The following is a 27,007-nucleotide window of genomic DNA, read 5'->3' on the forward strand; positions in this document are numbered from 1 at the left end:
CTTCAGAGTCGGCAGGCAGGAACGTTTAAGCCGCTGAAGCTGTGCCCACAGCCGCCTCTTCCCCTAGGTTCTCTGTCCCAGGGAGATGGGAGTTTTATCTCTAAGCCCCTGACTGGGGCTGCTGCCTCTCTTTCAGAGATGCTTTGCCCAGAGAGGAGGAATCTAGAGAGGCAGTCTAGCTACAGCAGCTTGGCGGAGCTGCAGTGGGCTCGGCCCAGTCCGAACTTCCTGGTGGCTTTGTTTACACTGTGAGGGGAAAAGCGCCTACTCAAGCCTCAGTAATAGCAGACACCCTGCCCCCCACCAAGCTCGAGTGTCCCAGGTTGACCTCAGACTGCTGTGCTGGCAGCGACAATTTCAAGCCAGTGGATCTTGGCTTGCTGGGCTCCGTGGGGGTGGGATCTGCTGGGCTAGACCACTTGGCTCCCTGGCTTCTGCCCCCTTTCCAGGGGAGTGAATGGTTCTGTGTTGTTGGAGTTCCAGGTGCCACTGGAGTATGAAAAAACACTCCTGCAGCTAGTTTGGTGTCTGCCCAAATGGCCACCCAGTTTTGTGCTTGAATCCCAGGGCCCTGGTGGTGTAGGCACCCAAGGCAATCTCCTGGTCTGTGGGTTGCAAAGACGGTGGGAAAAGCGTAGTATCTGGGCTGGAGTGCACCATTCCTCACAGCACAGTCTCTCGTGGCTTCCCTTGGCTAGGAGAGGGAGTTCCCCAATCCCCTGCACTTCCCGGGTGAGGCAACACCCCACCTTGCTTCAGCTCACCCTTCATGGGCTGCACTCACTGTCTAACCAGTTCCAGTGAGATGAGCCAGGTACCCAATGCAGAAATCACCCGCCTTCTGCGTTGATCCCGCTCGGAGCTGCAGACTGGAGCTGTTCGTATTCGGCCATCTTACCAGCCACCATATATCAACATTTCTTATTGAGGCAAAACAAATCAACTCAACCTCACCACCAAGTTTGTAAAAACTTCAGAACTTCCAAGGATTAAATGTCAATACTGTTGCCACAGAGGCTTTGACAGGTGGTAACAAGTAGCAGCTAACAGCCTTTCCTTCCCAAATGAGGTATATTATAAGTAGTATAAACACTGATGTAATTTTTCTTAAGTGGTCTCTTTAATTTGGAAGTCTTTGTTCCACTTCTTTGCTTCTCCCCTCCCACATTCTCCTCTCACCTACCACAATGACTATCCTTTCTTCTTGGCACACAGAGGTAGGCTGTGTCAGCTGGAATAGCTCCACTCATCAAATTGAAATAATCACTTAGGAAGTCTTTAAACATACACATATGTGCAAGTTTACAAAATCAAAAATTTTCTCTAAGCAAACAATTACTACTAATATGGACTGTCGTTTTCTTTGAATAAAACCTATGCCCTCCAACAAGTGCTCTGAGATGAATACAGCCTCTTAGTGTCTGCAGTCTCCAAAAAACATAACGTTTCCAAAAATCAAATTTCCAGACTTTGCCTTATCCAAGCTCTTTTTGAGTTATACCTCTTTCCCTTGCTTCTTCCGACCCTTTGGACAGTTTAAAGATTATTATAAAGTCTATAATAGCGTATTACAAATTTCAGTTTCACAACATTAAGTTCATTTAGTTATTTTTTTCTAAAAGGTGGTTGAAAGCACTTAGTAACTAAGGCAAAATATGAAACAGTAAATGACTGGACTGACTCCACTGGCGCCCTTCATCTTAAATATATGTGTGTATGCATGTATGTGTGTGTGTACCTAAGACTCCAGAAGAAAATGGGTTACCTTTTGTTGATGCTGAATTCTCTCTTCTTCAAGTTGCTGGGTGAGTTTTGCATTTTCATCTAAAGCTTTCAAAAGCTGCTGATCAGGGATGGAGCTCTGCAGCAGAAGGTGGCTTTGTCTCTTTAGCTTGTTTTGCTCAATGAACATCTGCAAAAGTTTGTTACAAGAATGTATATATCAATCAATCTCACATACCTCCTCAACTGTAACTTCAGCAAAAGAAAAGTACATGGAATTTTTATTAAATCATTAAAGGCAAATTCTGACTTGTAGTTTTAGAAGTAGTGATTGCTATGATTTCATTCCTTTTAAATAATCTTTAATACCTTTACTCCTGCCCCAACAAGATATTTATACAATAAGCTGGTCTTACTCTTCAGTTTTTAATATTTTATTATTGCTTTAAGATACATTAATATTAATAGTAGTAGCTAATATTTCTCAAGAATTTACCTTGTGTACTCCACTAAATATTTTATATGGATTATTTTAATCCTTACATCAATCCTATTAAAGTGCTTCTACTATGAATAGGTAACATTTACTAAACACTATGTGATAGACATGGTGGGAATCATTTTACATTCATTATATCATATAATCCTTAAAACAACACTATCAAGTAGACACTACTATCATCTAATTTTACTAATAAGGTAACTGAGGCTCAAAGAAGTTAAGCAACTTTCCCAAGAACACACGTTAAGTGACAAGACCAGGACTTAAACCCATATCTGATTTACATGCCCAAGCTCTTAACCATCTGGCTAAGTTCCTCTACTGTTTACTAGATCTAATGTTTTGTTTTAAACTAATTAGTTTCTCCCCAGTGATAAAAGTAGTTAACAGTAGAAGGGTAAAGGGGATAAGGGAGACAGTATATTTTATTGAGCACTGTATTAAGCAATTTATATGTTATTCATCAAATCCTCACAACTTTACATGATTGAAAATAATATTGATTTCTATTTACCTGTTATTTCTTTTCCTTAACACTCTACCCAATTTGGCCAGTGAGTGATTCCAAGTATGAAATGTTTTTGTAAACTCTGAAATCTGGCCTACCAATTTTATAGTAAAGCTTCACCTTTTCAGATTTTTAACAGCATTTTAAAATTTACATTGTAACTTAACTGAAAGCTCTGAACCGCAAAATGATTTGCTAAAGCCCTCATATTAGTTTGTTCAACAACTTCACCCATCATGTAACAGAAAAAGTCAGCAAATAAAACTCAGGACAAAAATATTTTCCATCAACCTCCATGTGGCAAGACCACAGCTTTAATGATTTATACAATCCTTAAGCTCTTGATCAGTATCGATTTCCACATCAAAGTCAAGTCATGAATACAGTACACTAAAACACTAACATTTTCTTCCCAGTATGTCTTCCTATGAAAGGGAAAAAAAGGTCAGAAGCTTTCCTTCTTTGCCTAGGGATTTATGAAAAGCCTACAAAACTACGACAGGGTTCTTCTGCAGAATTAAAACACATTACAAAGTCAAACAGGTAAATAAACAATTGCGTATACATGAAACCCACATTCTTCTTCCATTTGTGTGAGAGTGAGAGGTATAGAGACTGCAGTGAGGGAGAGTATGTGCATGTACACTTGGCTGGAGAAGGGTGAGATGCAGCTTCAGCATTCTAAGAAAGAGTAATCAATATTTCATCACAGTATCTTAAACTTCAGACCAGTGATTTAATTAAAATGAATTGTTTTGGGTGACCATTATGATTAAAGTAATTTTTTTTTTTTTTTTGAGATGGAGTCTCGCTCTGGCAGCCAGGCTGAAGTGCAGTGGCACAATCTCGGCTCACTGCAACCTCTGCCTCTCAGGTTCAAGTGATTCTCGTGCCTCAGCCTCCCAAGTAGCTGGGACTACAGGTGCCTGCCACCACACCTGGCTAATTTGTGTATTTTTAGTAGAGATGGGGTTTCACTATGTTGGCCAGGTTGGTCTTGAACTCCTGGCCTCAAGTGATCCCCCCGCCTCGGCCTCCCAAAGTGCTTGGATTACAGACGTGACCCACCATGCCTGGCCAAAAAATTTAATTATGTTGAAGAAATTTAAAATTTTAATAGAGTTATGAAGATAACTGATAGTTTTCTTGTTGAGGGGGATTAAGTTTTTGGTTTCGTTTTTTAAATGAACTAGTGGGAGTTAAGAATGGGGGGTAACTTTCAATTTTTATTTTATACATTTAGAAAATATTTGTATCTTTGTGCAAGGCACACATACTCCTTTTTAATTAAAAATATAAAGTAAATTAACCTTAAAAATTGATTTCTAAGGCTCTAGACTATAAGCTCCAAGAGGGCAGGGCTCATATTTGCTTTCTTCACCACTGGATTCCCAATGTCAGCACAGTGTCTGGCACAGTAAGATGTTTGCTGCATGCCCTAAGTGGTAAGTAAAATGCAAAAGAATGGGACTCTGTTGTTAAACTAAGTTATGTGTCTTTGTGTAGTACTTACCTGTTGAAAACCTGAGAATGCATAAACTTTGTAAAAAGGAAAATATACTAGTTCCAATGTGGTGCTATTTTTTTAAAAAAAGTTTTCTTCTCACTATTGTGTAGATTGAATCTAGATATTGTAAAATTGTTGAGTGCCACTGCAAATATTTATGCTGCCAGTAACACAAGTACCATTGCTCTTGCTTTCTTTCTCTCCTCAAACTTCTACCTCCTCATTCTGGGTTAACATGTCAGCATCATTGTTTCCACCAACCACTAAGACTGAAGACCAGGTGAACAGCAGAGTCAATCATTCATTTTTGTCTTCTTACTGCAACCTTGCTTCTTCTATCTGTCTTCTCTGCTACCACATGGCCTTCAAGTTTTTCTTTGAGCTGCTTTGTATTCTAACATCATTGTGCAAACAACAGATGGAAAACTGAACATGTCTTGAAATGAGACCTGCTATTCAGGTCAAAATCAGCCGACCTTTCCAGTTTTGCAATAAAGGCATCTTCACATTATCCCTGCTTCCCCTCCCCCTCCACTGTTTATTTCACTGCATTATTTATATTGCTGCAACGTTTTCCAGAGGGCTCTGACACACTTCAATTCTTTTTTCTTTCTTCCAAGTAATAAGAGAAAAATATTTACTCACCTTTCATTAAACTCTCTAAATAAAACGAATCATAATATTTCAAATCAGATCTACTTGGCCTAAACCTTCGGTAGAGTTCATTGCTAGCACAGCTACGCTCAAGCACAGAAAGACCCCCACAAAACCATCATTGGATTTTCAAATGTCATTCCCCTAATGCCATGCTTTGTCTTCCTTCTATGCCTTGGATACCTCTACCTAGGACTGTTTTACATTTCCTGAGCTATTTTCCTTCAACCTACAGTATGCACACAAATTCAAACTACACCCACAGGATGGAGATCTCATTGCAGACCAGCTTTTGAGTTTAGCCCATTGGTGAACTCCTCATCCCCCTGGAAACCAGCCCCAGGGCCATGGAAGACCCAACGACTGCATGTCAACAGGTAAGCCGGAACAAGAGATGCTCAAAGCTGATCTCTAACATAAGAGGAAGATCAGTAGGCTGGTGAAATGTGAGATAATGAATGTACTACATTGCAGTGTTCCACAGCCAGTGGAAGAATTTCCTGGCATAATGACAGCACTGCACAATGGCTGAAGAGAAATACTGATACCATAATACTGTTATCTGAGATGGTATATGGAGATACATCCCAGATTTTAAGCCTATTTGAAATGTACAGGCATCTTGTACCCAAGTTGGACTTTCCATCACAAGTCATGGGTTATCTCCAAATGCAATTCCTTTCCCTTACATAGCATTTTATAGTTTATACAACACTTTTTTAAAATTTTGCCATTAAAATCCACTTGGTCAGGTCTGTATTATTGTCCATTTTACAGATGGTAAAAGTGAAGCCCTGAGAGGCTGAAGAATTGCTCAGAGGTCATACACTACTACAACTAGTAACTGACATGGCCAAAATTTGAGCCCAGATCTTTTGACAATGAACTTGATACTATTCTATATCTGCCTCCCTAAACCAGCAGATCCTTAATTCAAACTGGTAAGTTCTTATTCAACCTCAAGAATTTGTCTGATATGTCATCTGCAAGGTCCCTTACAAAACAAAAATTCAAAAGGTTTTTACGGCTGGGCACGGTGGCTCACGCCTGTAATCTCCCAGCACTTTGGGAGGTCAAGGCGAGCAGATCACGAGATAAGGAGATCAAGACCATCCTGGTCAACATGGTGAAACCCCATCTCTAATAAAAATACAAAAATTAGCTGGGCACGGTGGCATGTGCCTGTAATCCCAGCTACTTGGGTGGCTGAGGCACGAGAATCGCTTGAATCAGGGAGTCGGAGGTTGCACTGAGCCGAGATTGCGCCACTGCACTCCAGCCTGGTGACAGAGCGAGACTCTGTCTCAAGAAAAAAAATAAGATTTTTACAAGATACCCACCTCTTGTGCAAATGACTCTGCTTTCTTTCGAAGGTCCTTCTCCAGCTCCAGGTTTACTTGCATCTCCTCATACTCTTCTACAGCTAACATGGACACTTAAGAAGATAAAGAAAAAAAAAGAAAAACCCAGACAGTAAGTCACACAAATAATCAGGAATATGGATGAAAAACAGTGTTGAAAAGATTTTTCATACCAGCATACAGGTACCCTCATGCATTCCTGGTTGGCATACAAACTGATAAAACCTTTTTGGAGAGCAACTTGGCAACGTGAATCAAAAATCTAAAACTATTCATACACTTTGAATAATCCCACTTCCAGGAATGCATATGCTAAGATTGTAACACATGAGCATATACAGACATTTGGTTGCAAGGATGCTCTCTACCTCATTGCTGATAAAAGTGAAATGACATAATACTCTAACACTGAAAAATGAGTAAACTGTAGTACAAGAAATATTACTCTGCCATCAAAATTATATTGTAGAAGCATACTTAGTAAATGGAAAGACATCTGTGATGTATTTTTAAAAATAGATTGCAAAAATTAGTGCAAAGTGAATTCATTTTTGTTCTTTAAAAGCCACAGATAAAGCACATCAACAGCCATTTCACAGAATAGAAAATATACAAAAGGCCAATAAACATGTGGAAAGATGCTCATCTTCATTAAGAATCAGGGAAATGCAGAGTAAAAACACTTCTTACACCCATCCAAGAGGCAACTGGTAAAAATTTTAAAGTATGGTTTTATTAAATTCGGTATGCAGTGAAAAAAAATTGAAGATAAAATTTGACATTTGGCATGTGTCTTAGAGCAACTCTTGGACATGTGCACCAGATGACATGTCTAACATTTTTTATAACAGCATGGCTCAGAATAGCAGAAATATGGAAACAGCCCAAAGTCTACCAATAGGATACTACTTAAAATAATTTTAGCGTAGTCATCTAATGGAATAGTATATAGCAGCGAAAACAAACATACCACAGCTATGCCTGTCCACATGCATGAATCTCACAAACATAAAAAGTTGCAGAAGGTTATAGGAAAAATGATTCCATTTACATAGAGTTCAAAAATAAGCAAAATTAAACAATGCTGTTTAGAGATATAGACATATTTGGCAAAACTACAAATAAAAGAAAGGAAATAATAAAAATTCAAGGGAGGGGTAAGAGTAGAGAGGGATGTTCATGGGTTTGTAAGGTACCAGCAAGTATAAAGAGATTCCTTTTACTGGTATTTCCTCTGTCTTCCATATATATATATATATATATATATATATATATATATATATATATATATATATAAACATATTTAACAAAACATTTAATATGTATATATGTAGAGAGAGTTTTATTAAGATTGGAAGAATATACACTAAAATGGTACTAGTGCTTATCTCTGGATTGTAAAGGTTGAGATTTTTTTCTTTCCTTACATGAATCTAAATTTTCCACCAAAAAAAGTATACTACCTGAATATATACATTTTTATGTATAAAATATATGTATTGTATATAATATTAAATGTAAATAAATGTATAAATTATGTATATGTATATACATATGTATAAAATGTAAATATTGTATATATAAATATATAAAATAATATATATTATATATATATATGTTTTATTTATTTATTTTTTGAGAGATGGAGTCTCACTATGTCTGTCGCCCAGGCTGGAATGCAGTGGTGCAATCTTGGTTCACTGCAACCTCCGCCTCCTAGGTTCAAGTGATTCTCCTGCCTCAGCCTCCTGAGTAGCTGGGATTACAGACAGGTGCGTGCCACCATATCTGGCTAATTTTTGTATTTCAGTAGAGACGAGGTTTTACCATGTTGGCCAGGCTGGTCTCAAACTCCTGATCTCAAGTAATCCGCCCACCTCAGCCTCCCAAAGTGCTTGGATTACAGGTGTGAGCCACCGCGCCTGGACATATAAGTTATTTTTAAGTGTTCTCCATATTTACAAAGGAGAGAAACAGCCTTAGATGCATTCAGAACCAAAGAATCAGAGCTTTGTAACCAAGGAGTTACTGCAAGACCGAAAGCTTCAAAAGGTCCTGTCAAATAAAAGTAACATAAATTCTTTGCTATTTTCAACATTCAGTGGCCTATTTTGTTAAATAGTGATAATGACAGGACAGAGGGAGTGATGACACCATTAGATATTAGGCACAAGCTGGGCAGACATCACACTGTCCATCCACTTCTGGTGAGTCACCTCCACCCTGAGCTGAGTCATACCAACAAAATCTTTCAAAAGGCTCTCTTAACAGCTGCCTTCACACACTGCTCCACCAGGGCACTTCAATCCTAACTGACTTAAGGACTGGTTTGCTGTGTAATGACATAGAATTTCAAACTCTACTCTGTAAATCTACAGCCTCTTCAGATGAAAGACTAATAAGTAAAGCAATAAGAGTGGTGATTTTTGGTGTGAATTATAGGTCCCTGAGAGCTAAATGATTTTCAAGCCTATTTAAACAAGAAATTTCATGAAGAAAACAAAGAACACTATGACGATCTGAAGCCCTGGCAAGATAATTGACTCTCTTTTCTATGTCCAGAACACTATAATAAAAAGGGAATTTTCACGTGTCCTGGCCCTTCTGACTTGGAATCTGAAAGAAATCAGGTTGGTCCTAGTCAGGTATTTATTTATATAATTTTTCTCTCTTCCTAGACAGTGGGCTCTCTGAAGGCAAGATCTACATGATTAATCCTTGCAGAACCCTTTTCCTAGCACAGTGAATCAAGACTGAAAATTCTACACCATTCCTATCTTTAAATACAGAAAGACTTGGAGAAATGTTACAATCCAGCATATTGCCCACATTTAACTACAAGGTCCTTTATTTACAAAAAAAAAAAATCCCAGTTGATGAATGACAAAAAGATTGACAGCTACCACCAATAACAATAGGAAAGGCCCTGGGTCGCAAAGGTTTCCTGTTAGTGTTGCAGCTTCTAAACAAGGAAAGAGAGTGACTGAGGGAAAAAGAGAGAACAGAAAGTATATTAAGTTCTTCTTACCACTCCCAGAATTATTTTTGCAGAACCACACTTTGGCATCACTTCCTTGTCTTAAACTGGGAGATACACGAAACAGCCCCCATGAGAGCTGATGCTGTGTTTTACAACCAGGTGGATAAAGTTACTGTTGCCCAAAGTACACAAAGTTTTCTCTGGATATAGCCACTGGAGACACTTCCCTCTCACCAGGAGAGCAGGTCTGCTTTTCCTGATCATTAGGTTCATTTTCATGTGATTCATTTAAATGATCATCAATCTCTTATTGCACTGACTGTCAGACAGCTCAGAACCAGATTTCAAACATACAGGCAGGAAATGTGCAAGACCTCAGAACAAGTATGCACTTTGTATATCAATCTAACTCTTACTTTCCTTTATCCCATTTTCCACATCCTCTTAATTTAAAATTTCATCACATAATGTTACATGTTTTATGTAGACAGCCTAACCTCTTCTGGACTGAGATTTACTAAATAACCTACCAAATACATAAATGCTGAGGGAAGAGCTAAAAAGGCCATGATCCCTGGATATATGTAAGACAGAAGTAGTATTTCGGTTTGAAGTTTCAAAATGAGTGGGTTCCTTGTTCCTCAAGTGAAATCACTTTTAGATGTCCCCAGACTCTAAGTTGGGTAATAAAACAATGGAAATGGGAGAGACACAATGCTAGAAAATCACAATATAGGAGAAGATTTTATTTACAGTCATACTTAGGCACAGGTGTAAAATGACACACAATATATGCAAACAGAACACACCGCATACGTATTTGAGAAAAAAAGACTGGACAGACTTACCTCTATTGCATTTTTCTAAGACTTTTCTCTGTTCGAGAACTTCTGAATTTAAAACAGTCTTTTCTTGTTTAACTTTATTTACCTAAAAATGTGAAATTTTGAGGGGAAAAAACACCAAAAATTGTAAAACAGGACATATGGCAATGTGTGATACTCAATTGCTGTTCAACTTTCAACATGAAGTTACAATTTAAAGCAGATATTGGTTTCAATGTGTTAGGACTTTTTATTAAAGCTCTTCTTTAAAGCTTCAAGGATAGCTATTTAAGTTAGGATGTATACCTGGTACAGAACTTATTTATATATTCCAGTTGGCACTGGCACCTAAACATAACAGTATGCTAGCCATCCAATGTAAATGATACATTTTTTTAAATTAAAAAAAAACAAAGAATATAGAAATGGGGTCTCCTATGTTGCCGAGGCTGGTCTCGAACTCCTGGGCTCAAGCAATCCTCCTGCTTCAGCCTCCCGAAGTGCTGGGATTACAGGCATGAGCCACCATACCCAGCCATGATTCATATTTTTAATGCAAAAATCCAACTAAAGATCACCCAGAAAATACAAGAATCATTTAGTCAAGATCCGATACTCAATTTTGGTATTCATTTTAAATGCTGATTAGCATTAGGAGATATACCTAATGTAAATGACGAGTTAAGGGGTGCAGCACACCAACATGGCACATGTATACATATGTAACAAACCTGCACATTGTGCACATGTACCCTAGAACTTAAAGTATAATAATTAAAAAAAATAAAATAAAATAAAAATGCTGATTACTTTTGACTTAAGTAAGATGAACATGAACTTTTAAAATAAGACTTTGAACTTTGATGACTCTTGGCTTAAATAAAACACATATAAATACTCCCACAAAAATTTAAATTTCTGAAATAACTTTTGATGTCTATCAACGAAAGAGAATACTATAGAAAAGTTTTTTTTAAAAAAAAAAGAACATAAAGTAAAGCTACATATATCAAGGTAGAAGATAAATCTCAAATATATTGAATTTAGAAAGCAGGCATGTTTATAATATTTAAAAACACTCAGAATACTATGTATTGTAGTGAACATGTAAATATGTGCACTGACATGAGAAACACCAAGTTCAGAATAACAGTTGTTTAGGGAAACTGGGCAGGGAGCAAGGAGTATGCAACTAGAAAGAGTTACACCAGGGCTTTCATCACTATGCTAATATTCTGTGAATTAAGTTGGGTAGCAGGTATATGGACGTTCATTAAAAATAATTTTTTTAGAGACAGGGTCTCAGTCTGTCACTCAGGCTGGAGGGTGGTAATACAATCATAGCTCATTGCAGCCTGGAACTCCTGGGTTCAAGCAATCCTCCCACCTCAGCCCTCTGAGTAGCTGGGACTACAGGCACATGCCACCATGCCTGGCTAATATTTTTAAAAATTTTTTTGAGAGACGAGGTCTTGCTAGGAGGTCTTGCTGGTCTCCAACTCCTGGGCTCAAGTGATCCTCCTGCCTCGGCCTCCCAAAGTGCTAGGATTACAGGCGTGAGCCACTGAACTCAGCCCCATTATTTTGTTCATTATGCCTTCTCAGATGTCTGAAATAGCCATAATAAAAATAATTGTTGAATTGTCTTCCAATAACACCTCTAAGTGGGAAGGGAGAGAATCATCAGTAAATAATCACAATTGAGGAACAGAGCACACTAAGAAACAAAGATAATGGTCCTGAAAGTGGCTCTGAATCCATCAGCACCTCCAGATAATCTATTAACTGGTTCTTTTAGTGTAGGCTTTAGTTTTGGTTTTGGTTTAAATTAGTAACTGGTACACATTGTCCAACAGTAAGGTCCTTTCCAAAATATCATCTTCCTTCTTCCCATTCATTACAATGTTTTGCCACAATAATAAAAGGAGCTCAGGCTGGGAAGTTGGCAGACACTGCTTTCCAACCTTTTTTACATCATGGTCTCCAAGAAAATGACAATATGTGTGTGCAAACTGAGGTAACTGGATGAGGCTGCTCACTGACAGGATCAATACATTGGCATGCTCATAAGCCACTTTATCAAGCTGCAGTTGGCACATCAGTTGGGAAGCGCTGGGCTACAGAATCTAAGAACCACTGACGCAAATTAAATCAAGAATCAAGACTGTGAAGGCAAATCCTTGAAGTCTCGTGCAAATAAAAGGCAATTGTGAGGGTCTTGTTCTTAAAGACAGTTCAAAAGGAAAAAGAGGCCAGGGCAGCGGCTTGCATTGGTGGTCCCAGCACTTTGGGAGGCCAAGGTGGGAAGATCATTCAAGTCCAGGAGTTCAAGGCAAGCCTGGGAAATACAGGAACCCACATCTCTATAAAAATTTTTAAAAATCAGGCAGGCGTGGTGACGCATGCCTGTACTCTCAGCTATTTGGGAGGCTGAGGCAGGAGGATCATTTGAGCCTGGGAGGTTGAGACGGCAGTGAGCTGTGATCATGCCACTGCACTCCAGCCTGAGTGTGACAGAGTTAGGTCTTGTCTTGAACAAAACAAAACACCAGAAAAGAAAGATTCTGTAAACAACCACTTGAACCCATCCTACCACCTATCATAAATGCCTGTGTTGGAGATGCACAGAGGGACGGTCCTTCCCAATTGAACCAGTCATTCACCGGAAAAGCAAAACATGCTCTTCTTTCTCTACCAGCAGCAATAAAATATATGACTTGAAATAGTAGCTACTACTCTTACAAATTTGCCTTACATAGCAAAAACTGGGGGAACAACAGGAAACATGTCCATGCTATTTCAGAATTTTATTTATTAAGCTAGCTAGTGGGTACATGAATCTTCATCATCTTATTTCCTCTACCTTTTTTTATGTCTGAAATTGAGGAGAGAAGATTAAAATTGGTACATGGTTCTCATGTTAGAAATTGGCTTATAATATTAAGTTCTTAACTTAGCAAATCCCCGAACACCTTGAAAATGCTAAAGCCCTTGCCTTTCAGGCCTGAGATACATACTTCTTCAGTTACTTCTACGAGTTTGCTCTTGAGATTTTCCAGCTCAATGGCTAAAATCTTCTTTTCCTCCTGAACAGATACAATTTGGTCTCGAAGTTCTGCATTTTTAAAGAAAAAAAATATATAAACTTATTTTTAAAATAAGAAATCAATCTGGTCAAAAGAATTGAAAATGCCAGTCCATGTGCAGCTTATGGTCAAGATTATTTAACAATTAAAAAGAAATGAAGAACCAAAGGACAATGAGAATCTCATTTGCGTGGCCCTCCCCAAAATAGCCATGGATATTAACAATTTTATATCAGGCAACCTCACTACATTAAATGTACCAGATCATGTTTTCTTTGCATTCTATCAAAACCACATTCTAGAAAACTATCTAGCATTTTGGAAGTAAAATTTTTTTAAGTTTTCAGCAAAACAAATTAAGGTGTAGTACTAATTTCTTTTTTATTTCATAATGCCACGGGCTATTATTACAATACAATATAAATAAACAATTGGGACGTTAATAATTTGGATATTTTGATTAGAAGTAAAAGATCCTGACTTGCTGCCAATTTATAGTCCTTAGACATTATTTGAACTGATTCAAAATATAACTATTTGAAAGAAGGGTTAATTCTAGTAATTTTCTCTCTAGAGTCATGGGTGTTTTGTTTTTAAATTTATTTCATAGTTTTATTATTAGGATTCAATGAAAAGTGTGTTACTAGAATGAGAGTATTATCAACTGTAAGCGCAAAAGCTTCTGGTGTTAAAGTTACTTCTGTCACTCAAATGTTTGAAAATACACATAGATTAGCACAGACTACTCAAATTCATATTCTGGCCTACTGTTTTGTCACTTAGGTTTTAACTGCCTTTAATTTCTTACTGTTTTCCAAGTGCAATAAAGAATATGTTATGTGGTTATTTGTAAATTAAATCAAACTTTTTACATAAACTCAGCTTGGAGAAGTTCTCAGACACTTATTTCTAAATCACTTTCTCCATTTGCTGGCTAATCCAGAAAGAAGAACATGAAACCATATTGTTCAAGCTCGAACAGAAAGGAGAATAATGAGCAAAGGGAACTCCTTTAAACTTCCTCTCCCTCCCTACCAACATGAATTCTATTTTGTGTTAGCTTGAGGGGTTGAAGAGTCGGTAAAGATGGTGTCTGTAACATCCTTTCTTCTTTATACTTCCAGTTGAAATTTTATCTACCAAACAAATAAATGAATATTGCTTTTGACCTGTGTACTAAATTAAAATGTTCCAATAGTTATTGAGCCAGAACTGCTTTCCTACATCTTTAAATAAACATGTGTACGAGTAAAATGAATGTGCATTTAGTAGATGTATCATATGATCTTGCCTTACAACACTACTTGTTAACCAACAAAAAACGGGTGTCAGCTAAATATATTTTTATTCATTGTTTCTTTCATTTAACAAAAATATCTTGACATATAGTACATATCCTTAAGGTTATAGTATAACTGGCTGTTTCCATTGAGACACTTTCAAAAGTGCTTAATTCCAAACAAGAAAGTAACTCATAAAGCACAATTGTTATATACCCTATGGTGATTTGGAGATATAAATAAATGATGTGGGAAGCTTTCAAAATACTGATGCCTAGGTCCTACCCCATCCAAAATTCTGATTTAATTGGCCTATGGTGTAGCAAAATTTTGGATAGGGTAGGACCCAGGCATCAGTATTTTTTTTTTTTTTTTTTTTTGAGACAGAGTCTCGCTCCGTCGCTCAGGCTGGAGTGCAACGGCGCAATCTCGGCTCACTGCAACCTCTGCCTCCTGGGTTCAAGTGATTCTCCTGCCTCAGCCTCCCAAGTAGCTGGGATTACAGGCACCTGCCACCACGCCCAGCTAATTTTTGTATTTTTTAGTAGAGACCGGGTTTCACCAGGTTGGCCAAGTTGGTCTCCAACTCCTGACCTCAGGTGATCCACCCGCCTTGGCCTCCCAAAGTGCTAGGATTACAGGCGTGAGCCACCACGCCCTGCCTAGGCATCAGTATTTTGAAAGCTTCGCACATGATTCTGATGTGCGGTCAGCGTTCAGAAGCACTATCATAACGGGGTAAAAAATATGCTCAATAATTAAGCAAAGAGTTCTACCTTTAATTTGCTTCTGACACTGTACTGAGACACAAGTCTCGGCGGCACCGTCTGTGTCTGTAGTCGAATCTTCATCATCAATGTTTATCTCTTCAGTTATTACATCTGGTCCCAGCTTGGCCATGTACAACATGCTGATTCTTTTCAACGTTTTATTTTCTTTATTTAGCTAAGACAAAATATAAAAACAGTTATTTTAACAGCAGCCAAATGAGTATCTTGGATTTTTAAACAATAGACAAATTAAGTATATTTTTGTCTTACATATTCATCAACACTCACAGCAGGACATAACAATTAGTGGATTCATTCAATAAGGTTTTATATTAAATTTATTTCTTTAACCAAGACCTGATGACTGGATTACAGCCAGCAGCAAGTGGAAATGCTAGTTGTAACTGATGAGAAATATAAGGAACTAAGATAAAACACCAGTACAGATTTAAAAAAATTCTGATTTATAGTTATTAATAGTCTTTAAAAAGGCACTTTATTTCAAGCAAATCTTCTGCGTGCTGTGGTGCTGTGAACACCTTTTAAATGTCTGTTTGCCTAACATCTCCTCTTTTCTGGACATTACCACTTTCCATTGTTCCACATGATTTCAATGGGAGTGCCATGCTCTCCCAAGCATACCCCATCCCTTTGGCCACAGCGAATTAGTCCAGGGATTAAACACATGACCCAAGTGTGACCAATCAGATCCCCTCGCTAGAAATTTGGAGGCTGGAACAGAGCAATGAGTTTCTTTCCATGTGCCTGGACAGGAGCTGCTGTAACCACATTCCACTATAGAATCAAGGAAAAGAGGAAGGTAGTTTTTAGAAAAGCTAAAACTGAAGCTGATGTGTAGAGAAAGGAAGAGAAAAGCAACGGAGAAAGGGTTTCCCACCAGACTCAAGCCCCAGACTCCAGTCCATTCCTAAACTGCTCCTGTCTCAGAGATTCTATGGAAGTCTCTGATATTTCTAACAGATCCTACATCATTTTCTTTTCTTGTTTAAACTAGCTCAAGATGTTGTTTCTACTATCTCTATTAAAAGAGTTCTACTTCATAGCAAAAAAAAAAAAAAAGGAATCCTACTTTGTTAATGTATTTTTTACTCCCGGACATGGAAATGAGTTGGTTTTTTAACTTCAGTTATTCAACTATTATCACCTTCTTTAGCTAATGTGTTTATGTACAAGAAAATTTAGGACAAAGCACACACAAAGACTAAGGATGGTTCAATGTCCACAGAAGTACAATATGGTTTTGCTTATGTTTTCTCTTCCCAAGACTAAAAAATAAAGTTTTCCTTAATTTGCGCACATCAAAGTAATCAGTAGATTATTTTCCCTACTATAAAATGTGAGTTATAGAAATGCAAATACATTTCCTTTACTAGAGCCCTTGACCACGAAGACATGCTCTGAATTTAATAATTGATATTGGAAACAAATGAACATAGTTCATTGGAAAGATAACTACCTTTCCTCACTGTAAACCTGACACTAGAATAAGATATTTAGCATAGTACTGGTCTGACTTTGCTCTTTCATTTGTGATCATAATTAGGGTTCCTCAGAGTTTCTCATAGAGAAAGCCCAGCCCACTTCAATCTGGGAGATCTGATTTCTACCCCAATAATATGGAACCTAAAGTGGCACGGTCTGGAGCACGAGAGGTTTGTCTGACCTCTTTGGAGAATCAGGAAGAATCTCTAAGAAATGGTTATGAACTCTTCCATGGATTCTTCCTGGAAGACTGGCAAGCTCTATTCAGGAAATCAGACACAACCCTTTATCCTCAGTCCCAGTCTCCAACTCTAGCTTCTGTCTCCACACATTACATTAGGAGATCAAGATAAAAGATGAGGCCCATCATTTCCCAACACCTCTTCCTTAAGTTGGAAAATTCAGGTAAAAACTGTTGTGGGTTCTTTAAACCATGAATGCTACAGCGTGGCACTCGAAGCTCAAGGACCCTCACTTGTCAATTCTCAAACGATCCCATCTTTTAGGAATGTCAGAAGAAAACATCAATTTAAGGAAAAAGTGAAGACATTTAAGACTTAATTTCTGGTTCTGTATCCTAATATTTAAACTAATGGTTCTCAACTCTGGCCATCAGAATCTCCGGAGAGCTTTTTAAAAACCTCAATGCTTAGGCGCTATGCCATACCCAAATCTCTGGCAGTGGAGCCCAGCATAGCCCTTTTTCAGTTTCCCAGGTGATTCTAATGTACATCAACACTAAGAATCATTGATGTAAAGAAACACATTGCTTTAGTATACAACCCAGCTCTGCAATAAAATTCCATCTCTGCCTCTACAACTAACCTAATCCTTATGTTTCAGTTTTCTCATCAGTAAACTAAGAATTAAGATAGTCTGTATCCCACAATATGATGACTAAATGAGACATTATATATAAAGTATTTAATATAGTAACTGCCACATAATAAAACTTCAGTGTTAGTTATTCATAGTAAGAAGAGGTTTAGTTTGTGTCTAATTATCCTTTGGAAATCATTTATCAGCTAGTTTTCTTCAAAGTATTCATTTATGCATTTTCTCCTTCCTCCAGGATACTCAAGAAACTACTAGTTTCTGTCATCTAGTGCTTAATATATTACTTCTTAGACAACCACTACAATAATACCTTAGCAACATCATAGCCAACACAGTTCCGCCCTCAAAAGGGTTTAATGCCCCTATCAAACCAGGCACCAAAATCCACCAGTTTGTCTGCAATACAATTACTCTACTTAACAAAGTCACCAGCTCAAGAAAAAAAAGCCAATCAGAAAATTTCATAATCCTTCTCTGAAACCCCATTTTCACATTTTGAAAGAAGAAATGTAAGATTTATATATATGAGGGTTTTTCTTGTTTTGTTTTTTTGGAGACGGGTTCTTGCTCTGTCACCCAGGTTAGAATGCAGTGGTATGATCATAGCTCACCACAGCCTCAAACTCTCAAACTCCTGAGCTCAAGTGACCCTCCTAGCTTGTCCTTCCAAAGCACTGGGATTACAGGAGTGAGCCACCACACCCAGCCTAGACATGAGGTCTTATGTGCATACTATTTGAACACTTTTGAGAATTCTGAATTCACAAATTTTGGCTAAGTAATTTCATTGTAGCTATTCACCAAGCTATAGGTTAATTGCATGCTACTTGTTGTTTGGAACCCCTCTATGTCTAAGGCAAAAATATATCTTTTTACTTTTTTTTTTTTTTTTTTTTTTGAGATGGAGTCTCTCTGTCACCAGGTTGGAGTAGAGCTGCGTGATTTCAGCTCACTGCAACCTCTGACTCCCTGGTTCAAGTGATTCTCCTGCCTCAGCCTCCCGAGTAGCTGGGATTACAGACACACACCACCACGCCCAGCTAAGTTTTGTATTTTTAGTAGAGATGGGGTTTCACCGTGTTAGCCAGGATGGTCTCGATCTCCTGACCTCGTGATCTGCCCGCCTCGGCCTCCCAAAGTGCTGGGATTACAGGCGTGAGCTACCTTGCCCAGCCAAAAATATATCTTTTATAACCCTACAGTAACAGAACCTACTATTATATTCAAATGTAAATAGCGTTTTTATATTGTCCAGTTTAGTGGCTAAAGGTACAAAACAAGCAAGTTTAATGGCTTTGGGTCATATGACTTAAATAACTGGTCTACATTTATCAGTTTGATCTACACATTTTAGCAAAGCAAAGTATCCATACTTGCTTCTAAGAAAATATGAGGAACTGGGCGCAATGGCTCACGCCTGTAATCCCAGCACTTTGGGAGGCTAAGGCGGGCAGGTCACCTGAGGTCAGGAGTTTGAGACCAGCCTGGTCAACACAGTGAAACACCGTCTCTACTAAAAACACAGAAATTAACTGGGTGTGGTGGCACATGCCTGTAATCCCAGCTACTCGGGAGACTGAGGCAGGAGAATTGCTTGAATCTGGGAGATGGAGGTTGCAGTGAGCCAAGATGGCATCACGGCACTCCAGCCTGGACAACAGAGCAGGACTCCATTTCAAAAAGAAAAAAAAGAAAATTATGAGGTCAAGCTGCATCATCAGAATTAAACATTCCATTTGTCATTAATTTGATGGCAAAAATTTAGAAAAATAAGAATTTATAGAAACTTTGCTCTCAGGAAAAAAAAATGAGCATTTTTGAAAGCCTCCTTTCAAAAATGACAATTGATACTTAAATCAGAATGAAGTCACACATATAATGAAGTTTCCACATTTTGCATTCAAAGCAGTCTTTCACAACAAACAAGCACATTTATAGTATTTGATTTAATCCATTTTTTAAATTTTTTTCTAGGCCCCATGAGTTCATACTATATCTTCAAAAATAAACTATATGTTCATTTTAAAAAACGGTTTTTAAAGAACAGGCAACAAACAGTGTTAGGTAAGGATGCTATTATTAAGACTTAATTGTAAAAATGAGCTTAGAGATTAGGTAACACTGGTTCGTAACGAGCAATGAATATAACAGTCACCAGGCAGCTTTTCTACACGCACATGCCTGGGCCACACATCTAGAGCCAGTGGATCTGGGGTATTATGATGAAGCCAACCATGGTCCATCCTGGCATTTAGAGCAAGACAACTGTAGCTCAGAGAGGTGAGTTCTCTTGCCCAAAAACACCTATTAAATAAAAGGGGAGACAGAATAAAGTAATTTTTTAAAAGCGGCCATATGCAAATAAATTATTAACTCCAGTCCTAACTCTAGTCCATCATGTCATTTAAGATGAGATACTACAGTCCAGAGAACAAAATTAACTTGTCCAAAATCACATATGCCCAAAATTACATAACCAGGAACAAAACCTGTATATACTGTCCCACAAACCAGTGCCTTCCATAAACTCTGCCAATCCTGAAAGGTAGCCAGTATCCTCACTCTGGATGTCCTATGACAACAGGAATACTTGTTAATAACAAGAAAAAATAGAGTATATCCTTAGACACTAGAAGATTCAGAGCAGCTAGCAGGCTCCAAATGTACTTTTTCTCTACTTAATCCAAAGAAAGAAATTCAAAAATGAAAACAGAATTCACACAACATTACGGACTAGTGAACTCTAGGAATGTGCCGCAGAGTAAAAATGATGTGAGAATACCCATGTTATCATTTTTTAAAAAGTGTTTTTAAAGTGTATTGCTGTGTATTCTTCAGATGAATAACAGGAGAGAAGTTACATACCCAAATTTATATTCTTAGTTAGGTCCTGATTAAATATCTTATGAATTCTAATGTAGTGTTGTTATGCAAACAATTAAGCAAATATCTCTAGAAAGCACACTGTTAATGCATACAAATTACATTTATTTATGTATTTATTGAGAGTAGGATTTCAGTCACATCCAAAGAAATTTTCGGAGGTGGGTGATGGAGGGGAGGGAAAAGAAACACAACCAGTATTACTAATGAAGTTTGGTTGAAAATTGCTGTAATCCACTTTCTGATGAAGTGGTTCAGATGCATTTTACCCAACCCAAAATACATAAGACAGAGATAAAAAAACATTCTTTAATAATAATGTACTTCTGATGAGATAGAATGTAGAAAATTACACACTTGGTAAATTCATCAGCAAGAGGCAATCAGTGGAACACTGGAGGTCACCTTCAGCATGCCCTCGCTTTGCTTTCATAAATAATCACCTGAAATGCACGGCTTCAGGGTGACTTTTTCATCTGATTCAAATATGAGACATTCACTGCTCTTTTATGTCACACCAGGTTAGTTTTAAACTTGGTCGCATTTTAACCAAATGCATGGACATTTGCAAAGTCCCCTTTGACACTACTCTGGGACCATTTTTTCCACATTTTCACAGGCAAAAAGCACAAATGCTCAAATACTCACATACAAATGCTCCTTTTACAATTTGGAATAACCTTTGCATTAAGGCGAATATTTACATAATCATATTCCAGGATTCTGAGGCCTTTTAACATTTCCCTCATCATCAGAGTAGATAATCGATTAGAGAAGTAGAAAAGCAAAACCAGACAGAAGCCACTGCTTAGAAAAGCAAGTTGAAATTTAAAAGCTCAGGTAAAATTCCTTCATTTGAAGTCTCACCTTTGTTGCCAAAGCTTCAGCACTTTCTCGACAAGTCTTCTCTATTTCAAGATGGTTCTGCATGAAATTAACTTCCTCTATGACCATGTGAGAAACTAGGAATGAGGGGGAAAAAAAATCTCAGCATTCAAAGATTAGTCAGCTATTCCAGGAGCCCACGCATCGTCCCATGATTAAGAATACTTCAATTCTTTGGCTAGCCAGACCTTTAGCTATCACTGAAAAAAGGTTTTTGAGAAGCTGCCCTGATTAAATCTGAGCTAATATTTGAATGTACAAAGAAACAAGAACACAACAAAATACATTCATTTCACATACATACATTTTATTATGTACATTTTAAGAGCGCTATTTAGATTTTTTTACAAGTCTATTTTCTCTGCAACTAGATATGTATCCATAGACATATGTGCTAGTTTAAACAAAAGAATATTTCATAAATAAAGAGGAGTGACAGCACGACTTCTTTTTCTTAGCAGTGTATAATACATGGCTCTAATAAGAAAAATTAACAAAAAATAAAAGAAAAATAAATCTTAAATTGATCTTATGACTGGAGTAGTAATGTGGCGACTTGGCTAAGTACTGCAACATTTGTCTCTATTAGCTACAAAGTAGTTACTGCTATTTCATAAGTAACTCTCAGGCAGAAAAGTATAGCAGTAAGATTTATGTACTATATGGTTATAAAGCAGATGCTAATAAATTACTTCCTGAATCACAGGCTATCAGAAGCATTAGAAGAAAAATAAAATTTTACTTGATACGTTACCAATGCTCGAAAAATAGTATTTTTTAGATTTTTTGATAGCTGGTGCATGTAAATTGAGATTTACAGGTATAAAGTGATTTAGAACTTGAGTTATATTTTGAAGATCAAGAAAGAAAAATGCCAATTCCTTCCACCCATATTCCTAGTTAAATGAAAACTCTCAGAATCTCAACCCTAAATGTAGACCTTACTCATTGCTATTTGTTTGGCTTAAAAAAAAAAAAATTAAAGGACACCCAAATGTGAAACCCAACAAAGTTAGGCAAAAAGCACTGGGCTCACATAACACAAAGAGAGATTACTTTTGCTTCATTTAAGCTTAATTAACCTGCAATTATGATTAAACTCAGGGGAAAAAATTTCTCTCCAAATTAAATACAAAAATGTATTACTTCCTAAGTCTGTCCAAAGTTCTTATTATGTTAATATTCAAATTCATAAAGCAGCACTAAATGGCCAGAAACATCTCTAACCTTGACATTTTTTCAGGGGTAATAATAATCTGCAGCAAATGCAGGCCAACCAAAAACCACTTAACTAATTAGTAGTTGCAGTCACCGAGAAAAACATGAATCAACACTGTTATTACAAGTGGCACATTTGAGTGGCATCTAATTATGACTTGATGAGCACGATACTTGCATTATCAACATTACTACTGCATCCCATCAGGGCCTAAAAGCTGCTGATGGCATTGACTTCGAGAAACTCCCACTCAATGGTACAGCAGCACCCAACAATCGGCTTGGCAGGGGCCCCCCTCACTAAATGACACGTTAAGCGTAATTACTGGTAGACATTGTAAATAAACAGGATTGGAAGTGAAAATTGTACCAAGTGCATAAGACACAATCTGACACATTGGAAGTGGCAGCCTTAATTGAGAGTTTCTTTGACTGCTCAAGATCATTTCAACTGCATTTCTCAGAGGACAGTGATTATAACTGTGGAGACAGACGGCATAATGGTATCAGCACTGCTGACAGAGCAGTGAATTAAATTGTATCTGCTGTTGTGTGAAAGCCTTGATGAGAGGTACAGATGCCTTAGTGGTCTTATCATTATAACACAATGGTCATGTTGTCATCAACCTTTCTGGCTCCAATTGAAAAGAAATGATTGTGTGTTGAAGCTCCCCCCCCTTCCACATCACCCCCCTTCTTCTCTTCTATCTCTTGTTCTGAATAGAACCAATTTTCAGAGAGCTATGAAATCACGCAATAGGTCCTAAAATGCAGCTGCTTGGCATACAAACGGGTCCCCATTAAACTGGAATCACACACAATATGTGTTTATGCCAGAAGAACAAATAGAAGCTGAACACAGGCCAAGTTTATTCACACACACAAAGCCCATGTAGCTCTTCATCAATATAATTGCCTTTTATATTGTAGTTTAAATAATAGGCTCTATTATTTCCTTAAAATCCTAATATTCCTGGCATTTTATCACTATGTTTACAAGGTAGGTTCTTCAAAAATGTGAAGGAAAGAGAAAAGAAACCTATACAATTTTTACAACATCAAATATTACTTTGAATTTTTAGCCTTAACTACTTGACATCTTCTGCCACAATCTGGTATTTCCACTATCATAACAAAAACATAAACACTCTGCATTTTTCATAGGAATCTTACTTTTTATTCAATAACATTCTTGCTCTTGAAAGAGTAAGAAAATTCATTCCACAGTAGTGAGGTTTAGGCCTAGCAAATAGGAAACAAAACAAAACAAAAAAAACATTTACTTTCTGAACATTTTGTAAAAAGGTACCCTGTGATTTAACTTGATAAACATAGCTGGGTAGTCCTTGCTCACATTTTCTCCAGTTCTGATTTGGTGCACTCCATCTGGTGGGGTTTTTATTTCTTCTCAAAGAGAGAACAGTAGACATTTTTTTAAATCGCGCATTAATTTTTAGTTTAAGAAATTATTCCAGTGCTAAATTGGTAGCATAACAACCTACTTACCAATGTTCTAGGTTCATATGGGAAGAGTATATTTCAAAGGGTGATTATATCTTTAAAAAGCATGACCCCATTTCCAAAACCAAGTCAAGTCACATGACGCAAAACAGAAATACTTTTAATATGTAAATTTATTTGCACATTTTGAATAATAGAAGTTTTTTAAACATTTAGCTATTCATGTAATAATTTGCCCTATGGTTCTGAATTGGGCTTGTCTCAGGATATCCACAATCCATGTCCACTGTACTTGTCATATTTGCATATTTGGATGACATGAGGTTTAAAAAAGAAAAAAGATGAACTTTTAATAAAGTGTCCGTAATACTGCAGTTATGTTAAAAAGAAAAGACTACTAATCTTTTAGAAATATATACTGAAATATTTCCAGGCAGTAAACAGTAAAATGATATGATGACTGGAATTAGTTCCAAAGCAATCTGAGGTCAGTGACAGTGGGTGTATGGGTGTACAGTTGGAAGACTGGCTGTGAGTTGGCAACTGTTGCAGCCAGAAAACTGGAACATGGGGGTTCGTTAAATTATTTTCCCGCCTTTGCATAACTTTGAAATTTTTCATAATAAAAAAATTTTAATGACCCTGAGAACTTAGAAGTATAACCTAAAAGTACATCAAGTATTGTTTCTATTAGTCTACTTGAATTAGCGAAGTTTGTCTCTCTTCAACTATGACTTCAAAGCAGTCTTACATAAATGGCAGTGTAGTACACATCACATTGTAGGGTAACTGTTTTTTTTTTTTTTTACTTGTTTTTATCTTCTACTCACTATGAACATTAGAGCAGGGATTTTGTTTTACATGTCTGATTCTCTTGCACCTAGCACAATGCTACATGCAAAGTAGGTGCTCGTGTTAGTGTCTATTTGAAGGACTGAAGGCCTAAGCTCACCTGTGAACAGCCTTTTATGAGAATGTTCTCTGTAGTATAGAATTGCTTAGGAAACAACTACCATCACCATTTGTTGAGCCTGACTATGTGTCCAGCCTTGTGCTAAACTCTTTACATGTGTTCCCTCCTTCACAAAGCCTCACAACAATCCTATAACGTAGGGATCATCACAGCAATTTTATATTTGAGAACACGGAGGCCCAGAGAAGTTAAATAACATATTCCAAATCACAGAGTTCTAACTGGTAAAGCCCAGTTAAAACCATTTCTAGGTGACTGTACTTTTCTATAGTCCTTTCTAATTCATTATACAAGGTGTCACCACCAATGATGTTGCTTCTAGAGCAAATCTCTCCCAACTCTAACTCCCAGCGATATTTAGATGTAGAATATCTCTAAAGCATATGTGGTGAACATATCACAAATTCTTCTTCAACATCACACTACTTCAAAAGTTTTCCATGTGGTAAGAAAAGAGCCATGAAAGTTGGCATATATGTAGGAAAATCGGTGTGTCCTTAAAACAGATTAATGGATCTAATATTGTGGCTGAAAAGACATGAAAGGGGCTGGGCGCGGTGGCTCATGCCTGTAATCCCAGCACTTTGGGAGGCCAAGGCAGGCAGATCACCTGAGGTCAGGAGTTCGAGACCAGCCCGGCCAACATGGTGAAACCCTGTCTATACTAAAAATACAAAGTTAGCTGCCTGTAATCCCAGCTACTTGGGAGGCTGAGGCAGGAGAATCACTTGAACCCAGGAGGCGGAGGTTGCAGTGGGCCGAGAACACGCCACTGTACTCCAGCCTGGGCAAAAAGAGCAAAACTCCATCTCAAAAATAAATAAATAAATAAATAAAAAGATATGAAAGGTCTTTAGTTACCTTTCACAGGAATCCGGTCTAGGGAATGCAGCTTTGCTATGTAGTGGTGTTCTTTGTGTGTAGGAGGAAGGCTCAGAGAGAGCTGGCAGAGGATCAAAAATGACATGGACATATGGATAAAAACATTTATCCTGGGAAAAGTATGCTAAGCTAGGGAGAGTAGAGCCCTATGGCCAAACAAAGCTTTTCCTAACCCTTATTCAGCTGTTCCCTAGGCCTAGGCCGGGTGTGGTGGCTCACGCCTGTAATCCCAGCACTTTGAGAGGCTGAGGCAAGAGGATCACTTGAGGTCAAGAGTTCAAGACCAATCTGGCCAACATGGTGAAACCCCATCTCTACTAAAAATACAAAAAATAGCCAGGCATGAGGGCACACACCTGTAATCCAAGCTACTTGGGAGAGTGAGGCACAAGAATTGCTTGAATCCAGGAGGCGGAGGTCGCAGCAAGCAGAGATCACGCCACTGCACTGCAGTCTGGGCAACAGAATGAGACTCCGTCTCAAAAAAAGACGTAGGCCTAGTAGGTAAACGTTACAGGGATTTCAGATTTCAACTCAGCACCAAAAGAAACTTCCTCCATCACTATCCAAATGTGGAGTCTGGTGTCAAAGAACTAACTCCCTAAAGGTAAATGATATGAACTCTTAATACTGAAAGGCAATCAGGCATTGGATATTTTAGTTGATGAGATGGTGGTAGTAGCAACCAATATTTATTGAGCACTTACTATATGCCAGGTACAGTGTTAAGCATTTTTTATACAGATTATCTTTTTTCACCCTCAAATGGTATATGAAGCAAGGTCATTTATACCAATTTTATTAATGCAGAAATGGATTCACACAAACTAATGCTCTTCACTGGTGATAAAAATACTGCCTATTCCCTTCCAAATCTGAAATTCTACCCTCTGCTCAAAAGCCATGAATTATTTATCCCAGATACAGTTTTCTGACAAATATTTAAAGTTTTCTTAGTCCTTATTTTTTTTGTTTTTTGGGGTTTTTTTGAGACGGAGTCTCACCCTGTCGCCAGTCTGGAGTGCAGTGGCAAGATCTTGGCTTACTGCAACCTCCGCCTCCCTGGTTCAAGTGATTCTCCTGCCTCAATAGTCCAAAATAGCTAGGACTACAGGCGCCCGCCACCACGCCTGGCTAATTTTTTGTATTTTTAGTAGAGACGGGTTTTCAC

At 37.8% G+C, this 27,007-nt stretch overlaps 1 protein-coding gene across 5 annotated transcripts in view; it reads right to left on the reverse strand.

The window, feature by feature from the left end:
- Positions 1-27,007, reverse strand: part of SHTN1 (shootin 1) — a 120,023-nt gene that overhangs the window by 53,563 nt on the left and 39,453 nt on the right. For all 5 annotated transcript variants that reach the window (XM_004050150.5, XM_004050151.5, XM_019034721.4 and 2 more), the window contains exons 4-9: positions 21,285-21,379; positions 15,201-15,369; positions 13,076-13,173; positions 10,083-10,164; positions 6,234-6,328; positions 1,766-1,912 (exon numbers count right to left, since the gene is read on the reverse strand). In XM_004050150.5, the coding sequence (XP_004050198.3) occupies positions 1,766-1,912; positions 6,234-6,328; positions 10,083-10,164; positions 13,076-13,173; positions 15,201-15,369; positions 21,285-21,379 (686 nt within the window). The remainder of the gene's footprint in view (positions 1-1,765; positions 1,913-6,233; positions 6,329-10,082; positions 10,165-13,075; positions 13,174-15,200; positions 15,370-21,284; positions 21,380-27,007) is intronic.

Source organism: Gorilla gorilla, chromosome 8 (genome assembly GCF_029281585.2).
Source record: "Gorilla gorilla gorilla isolate KB3781 chromosome 8, NHGRI_mGorGor1-v2.1_pri, whole genome shotgun sequence".
Lineage (NCBI taxonomy): Eukaryota > Metazoa > Chordata > Mammalia > Primates > Hominidae > Gorilla > Gorilla gorilla.